This window comes from Pomacea canaliculata, linkage group LG2, assembly GCF_003073045.1.
Source record: "Pomacea canaliculata isolate SZHN2017 linkage group LG2, ASM307304v1, whole genome shotgun sequence".
Classification (NCBI taxonomy): Eukaryota; Metazoa; Mollusca; class Gastropoda; order Architaenioglossa; family Ampullariidae; genus Pomacea; species Pomacea canaliculata.
In genome coordinates, this window is record NC_037591.1 from 10,749,857 (window position 1) to 10,764,362 (window position 14,506).

General features: G+C 40.5%; 2 protein-coding genes across 3 annotated transcripts; both read left to right on the forward strand.

Annotated features, from left to right (window-relative positions):
• Positions 1–14: 14 nt before the first annotated feature.
• LOC112555023 (WSC domain-containing protein ARB_07867-like) lies at positions 15–7,700 on the forward strand. 2 transcript variants are annotated; one of them, XM_025223146.1, is made up of 10 exons: positions 15–422; positions 1,285–1,495; positions 2,099–2,262; positions 3,345–3,480; positions 4,612–4,662; positions 5,051–5,184; positions 6,064–6,202; positions 6,539–6,607; positions 6,825–6,899; positions 7,419–7,700. In XM_025223146.1, exons 2-10 carry the CDS (start codon positions 1,399–1,401, stop codon positions 7,595–7,597), a joined length of 1,044 nt encoding a protein of 347 aa, XP_025078931.1. In that variant the 5' UTR covers positions 15–422; positions 1,285–1,398; the 3' UTR covers positions 7,598–7,700. The 2 variants fall into 2 exon arrangements, with proteins under 2 accessions (XP_025078931.1, XP_025078938.1); XM_025223153.1 differs by lacking the exon at positions 6,825–6,899.
• A 1,312-nt stretch (positions 7,701–9,012) lies between these two features.
• Positions 9,013–14,236, forward strand: LOC112555033 (WSC domain-containing protein 2-like). Its single transcript, XM_025223165.1, has 8 exons — positions 9,013–9,167; positions 10,107–10,267; positions 10,867–11,005; positions 11,329–11,379; positions 11,784–11,908; positions 12,308–12,446; positions 13,286–13,327; positions 13,772–14,236. Exons 1-8 carry the CDS (start codon positions 9,083–9,085, stop codon positions 13,996–13,998), a joined length of 969 nt encoding a protein of 322 aa, XP_025078950.1. The 5' UTR covers positions 9,013–9,082; the 3' UTR covers positions 13,999–14,236.
• The last annotated feature ends 270 nt before the right edge of the window (positions 14,237–14,506 follow it).

A 14,506-nucleotide genomic window follows, 5' to 3' on the forward strand; every position in this document is an offset into this window, starting at 1 on the left:
GCAACATGACTTTGTGAGAAATTACGGTGCTGCTGTTCGTCCGACTTCGAGCTAATCCTTCATCAAAGACGAAGTGGTCAGAACGCAGTTTGGAGGAATAGCAGACGACACTCTCCACGTGTTCTCCTCAATCTACTCACGCCACAGTTCTGCGAGTCGCAGTGGGTTTGCGAGCGTCGTTGGAGAATGTTGTAAAAGGACAGCGAGGGCGCAGTGGTGGACTGGGAATACACCATCCTTGAATTTCTTACTACACGCTTACGAGGAACTACACATCAAACAATTGTATGTGTCCACAAAGACAATGCACATGCTGTGTGCAATTATGATTGTATCATGTATCACGTCAGCATACCTTCACGATGAGCAACAAACTGGTGTGGTGCTTTCTGGATATCTTTAAAATTACTACAGAGAATCTGGTAGGTTTGTCTTCTTTACAAGTGCTAACTTTGGTGTTTATCATTCTGTATGACCTTCGTGGGTTGTTATTGTAAACATTACTCCTAACAACCTTCCCCATAATGCTAGTAATTTTTAAAACCCTTCCTTTTGCAGTATCATGTTACTCTCAGCTCTTGTTCTTGTTATTTGGTTCCGCTTTGTGTTTTCTGTATTTGATTTTACGTTTAGTACAGTTGTTTATTCCTTTATAGTTCACATGTTGTTTTTCTTTCCCTCGTGTGCTGTTCTTGTTTCGTTCTTGTTCTTAAGCGCTAAGAGCATGCTCCTTAGGAGTCTGAGTATGCACTTTACAAATTTTGCATTTATTATTATTATTATTATTATTATTATTATTATTATTATCATCATCATCATCATCATCATCATCATCATCATCATCATCATCATCAATATGCAGTCTTTTCGTTTGTATAAGGTATTATCAGGTATCCGTAAACGTAGTATTCACATATTGGAAAAAGTATTTTAAAAAAGTGTAAAGGCACCATATTCTTTCTCTCATTTGTTCTCTCGCTTTCTCTCATTTTCTCTTTTTCGCGCTCTTGCGCGTACTTGTGTATAATATATATACAATATTACAACAATAATGTAGTTTTACATGGCCATGTCAGTATTTGCTTTACCATTACTCAATAAATACATTAATTGAAGTTAAATAATTGTTATTTTTCAGCATTTCTTGCTAATGGGCACTTGTGGGTTTTTTGTTTTTTTTTTTCTGTAAAGCGCCATGAGCCTGCCCATAGAACTGGAATATGGCGCTGTATACTTTCACTCTATTATTGTTATTGTTATTATTGTTATTATTATTTTTTTCAGATTCACACAAAATGCGCCTCACAGCAGTCATGACGACAACATTTTGTGTGACGTCAAAACACAATGTATCCATGGTGACAAACCACATCCTTCTGGACGTTTCTCGAAACGAAAATGTCGGTGTTGGTACAAAAAATCTGTGTTCTGTACGCCATCATTTATTCACTGTCTCTCAGTGCAGCTACAGTCAAAGCAAGTGCTGCTTCCAAAGGTGAGAGACAATGTTTCACTGGGTGACTGCGTGATGTACGTCGATGAATGATGCTACTGAATGATAGTGGCAGCAAGACATGACAGGAATTATGTTACTTGATTGAATGACAGTGTCACAGGTCATCACAAGCAGGTTGCTCTGGCAGGGAACACTAACAACAGTAGGACATTACACACACGATGTTACTGAATACTAACAGGAGATAAATGTTACAAACATGATATAGAGATAACATGCAAGTGGCTTTAAAAAGGACGTTAAATAGGCCGCGAGACATATGACAGCCTGTTAGAACTGCTATGATATGAAGATGACAACAGGATCGTGGGAAAATTGAAGAAAGATGACACACTGGTCGCAAAGAGCATTATATCACTGAATGATCGTAACAGGCATGATGTTAATAAACAATAATAATTAGTAAAAATTACATTACTCAATTATAACGATTGTAAGAAATAGAGGAAGAGTTATAATTTGAATGGATTAACGATTTAGTTGCGTGTTCATTAAATAACAGTCATATTTTTTTATAAGATGATGTGAATAGCTGGAAGCTGCCTGCAAGTACCAACACTTAAATGTTTCATTGCTGGGCAGTCGACCTACCAGCCGTAGGACAGTCACACTACCTAGGCTGTTGGCAAGACGCCGATGAAGGTAAGGACAAGCATCGCGCCACTGTGGCCAGAGACCTGACCGTCAATGTGGTCACGTGCATCCCGATGTGCTGGAACCTTCGCCACCTCTACGCCCTGCTAAAGGTCAGCACCGCAGCAGACTCCATTGATAACACGTGTCAGTGCCTGCGTCCTCGTCCACAAATGTGTCCGTACGGTGGGGCCTAATGCACTGAAAATGTCACCAAGGACATCATTTTAATGTCAATGACAATGACAATTCTTTATTAACGAGAGGTAAAATGAGAAAGAAAATGTTTTTTTCCCATTTAGCCCTCGCCCTTTACGGGGGGGAGGGGACTAAGTAAGTGAAGTAATTGTGTGTTAGTGCCTGCGTGTCCTCGTCGACAGCAAAGCCAACTAGAGGACCAGGTTTTTTTTGTGTTTTGTTTTGTTTTTTGTTGTTTTTTGTTGTTGTTGTTTTTTTTTGTTTTTGTTTTTTTGTGTGTGTTTTTTTAGGTTCTCGCCCCATCCAAGGTTTCGATCACTCTACCCACCTACCATTCGTTTCTCTTGCTTCTCCCCCCACCCTACTTTCCAAACACACATACAATTATCCCAGCCACAAGCATCCGTAGCGTCGCTGCCCTTTTTTCCCGACCCCCCTTTTTTTCCTCCTTTCATCTCTTTCCATATTCATAAACTAAAACAGAGATGCAGCGCTACGGTCGAGTACGAGCAAGCACAGCTTCATCAATAATGCAAATCCTGGCAATTAACGATAAAAGCGACTGCCCTGCCAGTGTCAACTGTCTCAGCTACATTACCCTCTTATTAATATTCAGAGACTGTTGGTGCTACACTAGTATCAACAGCAGAAGCTGCTGCATCTGACAATCAATATTGTGGATCGACTGCTTAGTGTCAACAGCAGAAACTTCTTTCTGTTGATGCCAGTAGTGGAGGCCCTGCTCTGCTACCTGCAGCCGTAAACGCTACACCTGGTCAATATTTCAAACAGAAGCCACTGCCAGGCCGTATGCTTCGAAGAGTCATATATTCCTACTTATACTATTTCAAACAATTTAAATGTAAATTTTAATTAGAAATTAGTTCAAAGAGATGGTCAGAAGATATAAAGTAAGCGTATAAAACAGTATAAGAAAATGTGTGTGAGTTATTCAGGTATAAACCAGATTAATTTCATTTTTTCTGTCATCCACAAGAATGGGAGAGAGTGCATCTGCACCTCCAGCATGAACTCGCTGCAACCGTCCTACACCACGAAGTGCACCATGCAATGCGCGGGAAACAACGCCTACCCGTGTGGCTCCCAGGACCACGTGTCGGCGTTTCACACAGGTAGCCCCTTCATGCAGGTGCTCGATCTGTTGCCTCAGGTGTGCCATTCTCACACCTATCGCTTCAATTGTTTACAGCTTCTTGCTCCCGTCTTGCCGGAGCCGTGATCACGCAGTAGGAACAGACAAAGAGTATCTTTGCCCTCCTCCAAATTGCTTGCGCCCTTTCACCACCCGTCGGTAAAGCCCAGCTCAATATATGCTGGCAGTCGACGCCATTTTCGCAGTTTACAGTTGCATTGTGACTTGAGACTGGTGTATAGGTTGACTAGAGACCGCTGACTAGAACAGCAGCAGTTGCCACTAATAGCAGCAGCTAGAGGAGGAGAGGGATCAGATGGTGAAATGCACTCACGTCTGCCCTTCATTGCAGCGATGGACTACCAGATGAGCAGTTAATCTAATAAAGAGCAGTCTATTTAATAAAGAGCTGCACGGTCAGTTCTATCTCCATGGAAATAACGGTAGATTGTCTCCTACCAAAAGTTTATCCCGTGGGAGCATTCGTCAGACCTGTCGGCATCCACTCCCTCCCCATCTACCTTTACGCCCACGTGCAGACGATAGCGGGACGGGAGGAAAATAGAGGAAAACAAGACTGCTGAGAATGAAACACGCTTATTATTCTAAACCGGAAAATATTAGGGAAAATGTCATAGTTTTTTTTTCAAATATTTTGCATGAAATATCATTATTTTGCCAAAGGTGGTTCAGCTTTTGTCCATATACTGTCCGGTTAAGAAAGACCTTTACGGATCCACTGAAGCTGCTATTAAGTCTTTACGCCTTTCACGACACAAGATAAGGCCGTGCAGGAAAGGTCGCCTCATTCCCCGGCAGGAGTGCTGTTGCCTACAGGAAGTGAACATTTTCTGAGGCCCGGATCATTACAAAGGCATCATTGTCACCATGCGTCAAACTACTGACAACACCATTCCAGTTTGCAAAATGGAGCTTAGATGTACGTAGTGGGTTTGGTGACATCACATTCTGCGTGTGCACGTGCATGTCATTGAATAGGGTCACATCATATTGCGTTTAGAGTTAGAGACCAGGGGAAATGGAGGGGGGGGGGGTGACACTGTGTACATATAACAGCAAAATTAACATCTATCTTTGCATATATTTTCAGGGTATATACCTGAGCCAGATTACACAATTATGTTGGAGAGCATCCCCGATGGTAAGCTTCTTGAATATATTTCTGTATTATATACGTAGTTATGTACATGTTTGAGCCGATTAGGTTAGGAAGGAGGGTGGCAAGGAGTTAAGGAGCCCTGTGAGGAGGGTATTAAAAGGCAAGCATGGGTTCCGCATATGTTTGAAGGAACTGACATTATTATTATTCGTGTTGTAACAGTTCACATAGTTTTATATATATATAATCTCTCTTAACTGATGCCGATGTCCCTATTACTATTTATAATGTAGCCTGAACTCTACTCATACTTGTGGTTAGTTATGGTCGTGACATCACAGGAGTACACAGCAAATAGCCCCAGAAAAAGTTTTAGGACACTACAGAATGTCTGGAAGGGTGAAGGGTGGACAACTCTGGTTTGCTGCAGCATTGATGGGGTGCTACACGGACTACAACAAGAAGTTCTGTCGTGATGCCTCAAGCTTTGAGACTCCGCGCCTCAGCGTGGGTATGTGCATGAGCATGTGCGAGGAGCATCTGGCCCTCTACGCGGGTCTGCAGGTAGGCACCACGTCCAGGTAAACCCTCTGTCCTGTCCTGTGACGTCACCTTCCTGCACTCTCTCCATCAACATAAATGTTTGTAAGACTGTTTGCAGTAATAATGAGACTAGTTGTCGGTCGTGTGTAATTATGCGCCATTCTTTGTGGTCCTAGTCATGAAACAGGGTTAACTTTACTCCCAACCTTCCCTATGCTGCACCCGCCCAACTTTAGGTGTACAGCTTTTATCTTTCCTGTCTGATGCCAAGTTTAATTTATTCTTACTAGCTGAAATTCAAGTTAAGCTACTACTCATTAAGAGAGAGTGTGTGTGTGTGTACTGAACCTGACGGTTAGTACACTCAGTCAGGCCTGAAACTGGAAATTTCCCTTCTCCCTTCTACTTACCCTTCAAAGAAGTATGTAATCGGTCATGGGTGATAAAAGACGGCGTAGGGGTTCAGCTCTGGACAGGGTGAACCAATTACAGTTCACCGACTCCACGACGTCTAGGCTGTAGAAGACTTCATGACATTACCTGATGAATATGCAGATATATTTTCTTTGGATGGCTGATTTGTGAATGTGGGCGCTGCTCCCGATACCAGTATATGGCTCTGGCAAGGATGACTTGTTCATTGATATTCATCTCTTCATGAAAGGATTGTCTCCAGGATGAAACTTTGTATAACGAACTCACTTGCTTTTACTGATAAAGTGTCGTCTTTTTCGAATTACTTTCTCGAATTTCTCCGTATTCATCCCTTTCTCTTCTATTCATGTTTTTTTTTTTTTTTTTTTTTTTTTTAAATATATAAGCTGTGGAACTGATTAGTGAATAGGTAATTTTAACCTGGCTCACTCGCTTGTGTGAATGATCGAGTGAGCGACCAGTCAGGCAGGGACAAAGTGCTGCTGTAACTCCTCTGTCGATGGCACGGTCTTGGTAGAGCCTGACGCCTGCTTCCGCACCTGTGGAGACGGGCAACCCTTCAAGTGTGGGGGCGGCAACTTCCACTTGTCGATTTATCGCACAGGTAAAGGGTGATGTGGTGATCAGCATCGTAAGCGTGGCGGGCAAAAAGCAGGAGTGGTCAGCCCTGTATGCAAAATTCGTTGTCCTGTAGTATTATGTCCGAGAAATTTTTTTTATAACTGTATTGAGAAGGAGCGTAGGATTTAGAGTGACTCTTTAATAAAAGTCCATACCCTTAGGCACGTACGCAATACGTTACCTTCTGATTACAACTGTCCATATTGTACAGATATATTTGAAACAGAGCTTTATTTCATGTTTATATGTCCCAGGTATATTGTTTCATTAGAGAAATATATACCTTCGAAATTTTATAGCATCTATTTCTTAAAATCAGGTATCACAGTAAAGAGGCCAATCATTAGCTCCTTTGAAAAACTTGTATGGATGAACAGTCATATTTCCAGTAAGTATTATTATTAGATGTATATATTAATTATAATTATCAGCCAGTCTGCCTACTTGCTGATCAGGCTGCGTGTGTGTATGTGCATTCAAAACAATCAAACATACAGATACCGAGGTAGGAGGAATACGGTCAAGTACAGTACAGCTGTCAATACTTAGGGACACTTTAAAAACAAATCTTGGTAAATATTTTTAATGCCATTCGTTGTTGCTAGAAACGCTTTTGAACGAAATACAAGCCTACCCCAAAAACAAGAAGGCAGTTAAAGACATCGAACCCCCAGCCAAGTGTAAGTAAATTACAGAATACCTTTTGACATTTCACCGATGGTGAACGTTCGTGGGCTTTACATAGGGATATGGCAGGCGACTTTTGTCGTCAAATAAATGAATGAATGAAGGAATGAATAAATAAATAAATAAATAAAAGCAGCAGCAGCAACGCACGACAAAGAAAGATGAAAGCATGAAAGACAGGAGAATGTAGATCGTTCGAGAAGAAAAACAGAAAACAAAAAAATATGTGAGTGCATTTGTGTTTGTGTGTGTGCGTGTGTGAGTGAGCGACGGAAAAAAAAAGAAAAGAAAAGCTTGCATCATCTCTTTTTGCACGTATATGAGTGAGGATGTATGGGTGCGGCGCCCTCCTGTAAACGCTGTAAATGTGATCACCCTCTTGTCAAACATTTTCTCCAACCACACAACGTGTATGTCCTCTAGCTTTCATGGGCAGATGAGCTGAGATCACGTCAGCTTACAGACGAGATAATCTTTAATCAGTGTAATATATATATACTCACGAGTTTCAGCGCTGGCAGAGGAAATTGCAGAGGACCGAGAGAAGCTGAACAAGAACGCGATGGTGGCCTTCTGGGTGTTGGTCAGCCTGGTGGTGACTGCGGTCATTGTCACCGCAGCCTGCTGCGTGTGCCGCTACGCATTGCCGCCCAACAGGTCTTCGGGCTACCAGACGGCAGCTACTACCTGACCTGTCCGACTACAACAGCAACACCCGCAGAACGTTCTAGTCCTGTGGACAGCTGGCACAAAAGACCACCCCTCTTTAAAAAAAAAAAATCGAAAACAATTCGCAAAGGACTAAGGGACATAAATGCATGCATACGAGGATAAAAAAAGATACCACCAGTTCTCCCCCTTTAAGCAACTGCCTGACGCTTGTCTTGTCACGAGCAAGCGTGAACGTTCAGAGTCACATGAGTTGTCCCGACTAGACCATTGGCAATTGATAAATAGCTTTTGCCAATGGACTTGGTTTGCAGCATTATATATTTGGCAGTGTGTCTATTCATAATAGGTTCATGGTAGTTGATAATGGTTCTTCATGGGTCATTAGATCTTTGATTTCCTATTTTCCTAATTTGTTACTTGTCTATTTTATTAAAACGAATTATCAAGATTTTATGTTGTGTAGTGTCTGGTTGTTATGTGAAGTAGATAGAGAAAGAGAATAAACAATCCTGCTATTAAGCTGGCAAGCAGGATCAAGAAGAAGAAACTACCATTTCTATTCCAGAATAAGTGCACATATAGTTATGTTTTGAGAATAAATCATAAGCAGCAACTGTATTTTTTTTTCTTTCTTGGAAATGTGGAAGACCATTGACGCACTGAACATCAACAGAAAAATACATGCACACTATGAGTTCACAATTCGTCATAAATTAACACAAACGCAGGTTGACATCTTCTGGATCCTAGAACAAGTCTTCATTTGCTTCGCCATTATGCTGGCTTTTTTTAAAACTAAGTTATAACCAAACCGTCTACATGAGTGTGTGTAACTATGTCGGGTGTAAATAGTAAATTTTTACTGTGGTTTACCACCTATAGAAGCTCTGAAAGAGAGAAAATTTCTATTGCTGTTGTAGACAGATGCAAAATATATTATACAGATTTATTTATTTATTTATTACTTTTTTGAACTATTTTTTTATTTTTCATTTTGGTAAAACTGTTGCCGCTTTGTGATTATTCTGAACGTGTTAGAGGGGAAGAGAAAAGTAAGTGAAGGAAAGGGGAAGTAAGCGCGTTCTTAAAAGAGGCGTTGCGTACTTTCGATTGTTTCCCTTTCACAAAGAACATAGGCCTCTGAACATTAACCACTATTTAATAATAATACAGCTAATTTATAGAGCACTTGTTCCCACCATCAAAGGTTAGCTCAAAGCACATGATGAAAAATATAAGCATTATAGTAGTAACAATAACAGTAACACATAAACGGACGCACGCAGCGGAACATGTGGTTAGAAGAAGAAATCCATTTAGTTTTGATAGACAGATAGATATGTAGATCGATCAATAGATAGATGAGACTATCTTAAACATCATTAGGTCAATATTGCTTACGACACTTATGACGACAACAGTGTCATTGACGTCATAATTCCCTAACGATGACGCACATATTCTCCGTGTCTCCTCGCGAGATCAGAAGTCTCTCTCAACAGACATGATGCTGTTTGCTAGAAAAGCCTTCATCCTGAGTTCAATAATTTACTTTGTGCTCTTCGGGATAACATTCCGAGATGCATTTGGTGAGTTGCTTTTCATTTAGATAAAAAATAAATGTAAAACTATTTGAAAAACATTTTAAAATGTATTTAAAAGAAAAGTCTACACCCCACTGTTCGAACAAACCTTGTCAAGCCTGTGAATTGCAGGCAAGCAAAAATATATCTGTTTTAATGATTATGGTTTAGTTCATTATAAAGTACCAAAGTCCCCCAAATATGAGGGAAAAATTTTGTGCCGTTCATTCGTGAAACGCGTCTTTCCAGAGTCACAGCTCTTACCTGAGTTTTTTTTTTGGAAATGTTAATGCTAGCTGCGTGACCCCAGCGGTCTTCGGTGATGTCACAAGTCACAAGCTAAATCAATCATGCGTTCTTTTCTATTAATAAATTCTTTCACTTCGTATTTATGGAATAAAACAAAAATCATTGTATATTCTGCTAACGTTATAGCAACGTGAGCTTAATTTAGCCCAGGTAAGCATTTTAACTTCTTTAATTAATCATTAGTTTTTAATAGAAACACAAAACATGTGTAAAACGGTTTTGAAAATGCAATAGAATCAATTTCAGTTATGTTCAGACAAATTTTCCGACAGCATATTTGGTGTTTGGAAGCACTGTGGAAGAAAAAAAAACAAACAAACAGAAAGCAACAAAACAAAAAACCACTACATCAAAACGAGTACTTATCATAACGACATCATTTTTTAATAGAGAAAAGACAAATGATTTGATTGTGGGGAAGGTACACAAAGGTCATTATACTAACCATTCATTGTTTTAGACTGAAAGGTCGGCTATTACAGTCAGATGCTGCAAGCGCGTGATGAGTGCCAGTCAATCAACCAATCAATCGTTAATACTATAACACACGGTGCGGTAAACCGACCGGTAATGTTCCTTTTTAATGAACAAAAATATGTTTACGAAACGTTGTGTGAGACATGTTTTACTGTGAAGCGAGCACTCCCAAAGATGAGGCAAAAGACCTCGGGTGCTGGTACTACACTGGAGGCGGAGTCCTTAAAGATGGCAAAAGAACTGGAATCGACAAATCTATGACCACCCTGATCTGCGCCAACGATTGTGCGAAACTCAACTTTTCTTATGCCCTTGTCAAGGTCAGTACGGTCAAAGGTTAAAACAAACATCATCAGTGATTTTCTGTGTCGTATTTGTTTTCTTTTTCTTTTTTTAACCCAATCTTGGGTCGTTAACCATAAAACTATGATATGGTCATCATAGCCCTTGCTCTTAACATTTTCTACCCCGAATTTTTTTTTCACTAATCTACACCAAGGAACAATAAATGGGACCCACTTCAATGCTTTTGTTAAGCACACTCTTGCTATCCCAAGCCAAAAATTTAGAACATTTTAAAATAAAAACAAGTGCGCTAAAGCAAGCGAACAGAGTAATGCAGCTTTGCTGGCTATGAGAGCTCTAAGTCTTTGATGTTTGCATTTAATTCCAATGTTTGTGTGGTGTTTTCAGCTTCCATTTGCAGGTTCGTTGTGATCAGTTCACATACTCAATTCAAGTACTCAATTTTCGTACTCAGTTCCTCAGTGATTCATAGTAAAGCACGCCGACACTTCATGCAGCATTGTTTCAGATCTGTAGACATATCTACATATAATGTAGCATTGCCTTTAGGTCTGTCGTGCCTCCATCCTGGTGTTTGAAGCTAGAATGTGGTATTTCTTTTGTTTCAAACAAGTACGGAAAAGAGTGCACGTGTAGAGAAACCATGAGCAAGATGGACCAAACAGGAATTCTTCTCTGCGACTTTCCATGCGTAGGTGACTCGACCATCATGTGTGGCGGTCATCAAGAGAAATACACGGTTTTTCACACAGGTAAACTATGCGCATCTCCACAAAGGTAAAACTCTGCATCTTCACAGAAGAAAATCACAAAACTGCACCTCTTTTCACATAGGTGCATCGTGAGTTGTGGTCATTGTTTAGATCTCACACAGCTGTGTTTGTCACGCCTTTTCTAACATTCAGCGGGTGTTACTGTAGACAAGACTGCTTGAGGATGTTGCTAATTGCCTTTCAGTTCGAAAAAAATATTTACCACGATGTTTTTCAAACAATTGAAATATGAGATCGAGAGAGAAAACAATTTCATCATGAAGGGGTGACACATCATACGTTGGCTGTTCTTTAATATTCAGGCTACTTTCAGAAGTCAGAGTTCACACGCTTTTGGGATTACATCAACGAATGTGAGTCTTTTATGCATCAGTTTGTGCATTTAAAAATGTATCGATAAGTGTAATGTGCATCTAAGTATATAGGACTGCGTGAGCGCGCATATGTATGATAGAGAGAAGGATAAAGTGAAGGGGAGAGAGAGGTTTATGAATTTATTTGGAGAGAGAATGCTGGTTTAAAATGTGTCAGCATTTTTGTGAAGACCTATGGCCCTTCACTTCTTCACCACCCACCACCAGTACTTTTAGTGGGACTCTTCGTGTGCTTGCCTTTGGACTTAATAAGCGGGCAAAACGTTAATCTTCGTTGATGTACATTAGAAGTTTAACAAATAATATTAGTGTTTTTTTAAACGAAAGTAAATCCGATAAACCCTTATGTAATCAACTTCTTACACTTGTCACTGTCTGCACAGCCTACGTTGGATGCTACATGGACAGAGGTCCCTTCTGCAAGGACAGTTTCTCAGACGATGATATGAGCGTAGGAATGTGCATGCACTCTTGCTACAAGAAGAAGAAGAATCTGGCTGCCATCAAGGTAGGCTACACTCGTCTCTTGAAGTCATCAGCCAGACAAAGCACTTGGTGGTGGTGGTGGTGGTGGTGGTGGTGGTGGTGGTGGTGGTGGTGGTGGTGGTGGTGGTGGTGGTGATGGTGGTGGTGGTGGTGGTGGTGTGTGATATTACACCATTGACTGGTACTAACATTAGCAGTTTAGGCGCAATAAAAAAAAAATTAAAAAAAAACCAACTGGACAAATTTTAGAACCAGCATCACAGCGTGAATGAGATGTTCAATCTAGCTCTGTTCCTAGTTATTCTTCTTACCTAGCTTCCTCTCGTCTTTTTCTTTCCTCTGACTGCTGTTCGCCAATCAGTTTCATTCTCGACTCACCTCGTGTTGTTCTGTTTGCGTGCTTGCTTGGCCGTCCACACAGAACGCGGAGGAATGCTGCTGTAGCACGACATTGGAGGGAACAGACAAAGGAAGTCGTAAAGGATGCTGGCGCTTCTGTGACGACAACCCTGCCTTCCACTGTGGAGCTGTCCTTCCCTGGGTGGCCGTGTATGACATAGGTATGATGCGCGTCTGACGTGTGACGAAATAAAACAATACAACATTAGCTGTACACCCCGCGGTACATGATCGGGTGTGCTGTGTGGGTGCTGTATGGTACAGTGCGATGCTATAGACATGGTACAGTACAATGTGGTACACTACAGTACAAAGTACGGTACACTGTACTAACATACCATAGATTCTGTGATACTATGTTATACAGGGTGGACCACTTAAAAGTAGTCCCCCTCATTGAAGTTTGTTATAGGAGGCGGGCAATTTAAAGTGACTCGACCTGTATAGTGCAGTGCAATGCGATAATGTGTAATATAATGAGGTACAGTTCGATAACATATCATACGATGCGCAGTGCGATACTATGAATTACAATACGATTCTTTATCATACGATACGCAACGGTGCAATGTGATACCCATATTATACAACACAGCTCAGTACGTGTTGTACAATGCAATACTATTGGACTATGTATAATACGATGACATATGATGTATCGATCCGATATTATAGGATACGATACTGTTAGGTCAAAAAGCCATCCCATAGTCCATTGTGCAGACCAGACAGTAAGCTACATACAAAAGTTATACGATAGGCAACAAGCAGCTAACCACAGTACTTAGCTTTGACATAAACCTGCAAAGTCTTGCATTTTGGGAAATTTCATGATGTTTGTTTACAACTTTGTAACAGAGCGAGACGAACATGGCAAGGAAGCGTTATTTGTTACACTCACTCCACTCACTCACGCACTCACTCTTCTTGTGATTTATTTTTGAATGACTGGGACATGATCCAAACACTAAATAACTGTGACGAATCCGTTTGTCGTCAGAAAAGGTGCCGAAATATGTAATGGAGCCAACTGCTAAACCACGTAAGCATAATTATGTAAATGTCAAGAGATTGAATGTCTGTTCGTAGTGATTACCTGTACCCGGGTATCGCCCAGTCATATACGACCGAGAGGGAAGGAAGGGAGGGAGCCTGCAAACCCAAAGCAAATGACAGGAAAATTTAAATAAAATAATATTTATAGATAAATGTTTTATACGGAAACCCTTGATCATTTTAAAGCGTATTTAACATGATCTCTTGACAAAACAAACTAGTCGAAATGGCTTGTTGTTTCGGATGCCGGATGTCTCTTCCACGACCATAAAGAACAAACTCCAAATTAAGGGTCATGTGCTTGCATATTCGGGTACGGAACATTTCCAAACCTTTCTAACAAATAAAATCATTGGATAGATTTTTGATGACGTAGCGCGCGTACACACACACACAGTCTTTTGCTTTAGAAGTGCATTTTTCTTTTAAGCGCCGGAGACGATTGAACAGAAAATTGAAAGCAACCTGTCATTCTACATTTATGTGGGCATCTGCGTCCTTGCGGTCATCATCATGCTGATCGCCATCTGCTGCGTGTGTCGATGCATGAGAGGAAATTCCAGCTCAAAGGAGTACCAAAGGGTGAACGATGACCCTAACCCTAACCCTAACGCTAACGGGTACCGAAGAGGGTCAAGAGTCACTCTCGATTTGTAGTGCACACATTTCAGCTTCCCTTCTTATCATCTCCCCTCCACACCTTCTCCTCTTCACCACCCCATCCACCCTTCCAAACCTTTCGGAGTTTCGTAATTTTGTATATTCCTGTACATGTGTATTTATTCACTTTCACTTATATCTAGAAATGCTCTTTGAAACATTGTTATATCAAAATTATGTAACAATTTATTTTATATATAAATGCATGTCACGTTTTCAAATATTATTAAATATAACCCATTACACCTTTGTTTTGTTTTTATTTGAAAAGTGTAAGGTAAAAAGTGATCATTCGTTCTTTTCCCCGTACTGTAAATAGAAGACAAGAAGTTCAACTACTTTAGTTCATCCTTAATTGTGTATTTGTGCATGAACGATATCTTACATGCCTGTGAAAAAAATTGCATTGATCGACTTGACACCTGTAATGTTTTGCATCTGTTAGTCTTCACATCGTCATATTAAAATAATTTGTTTTCCTGTACTTGACCCTAGTTTCGCTGAG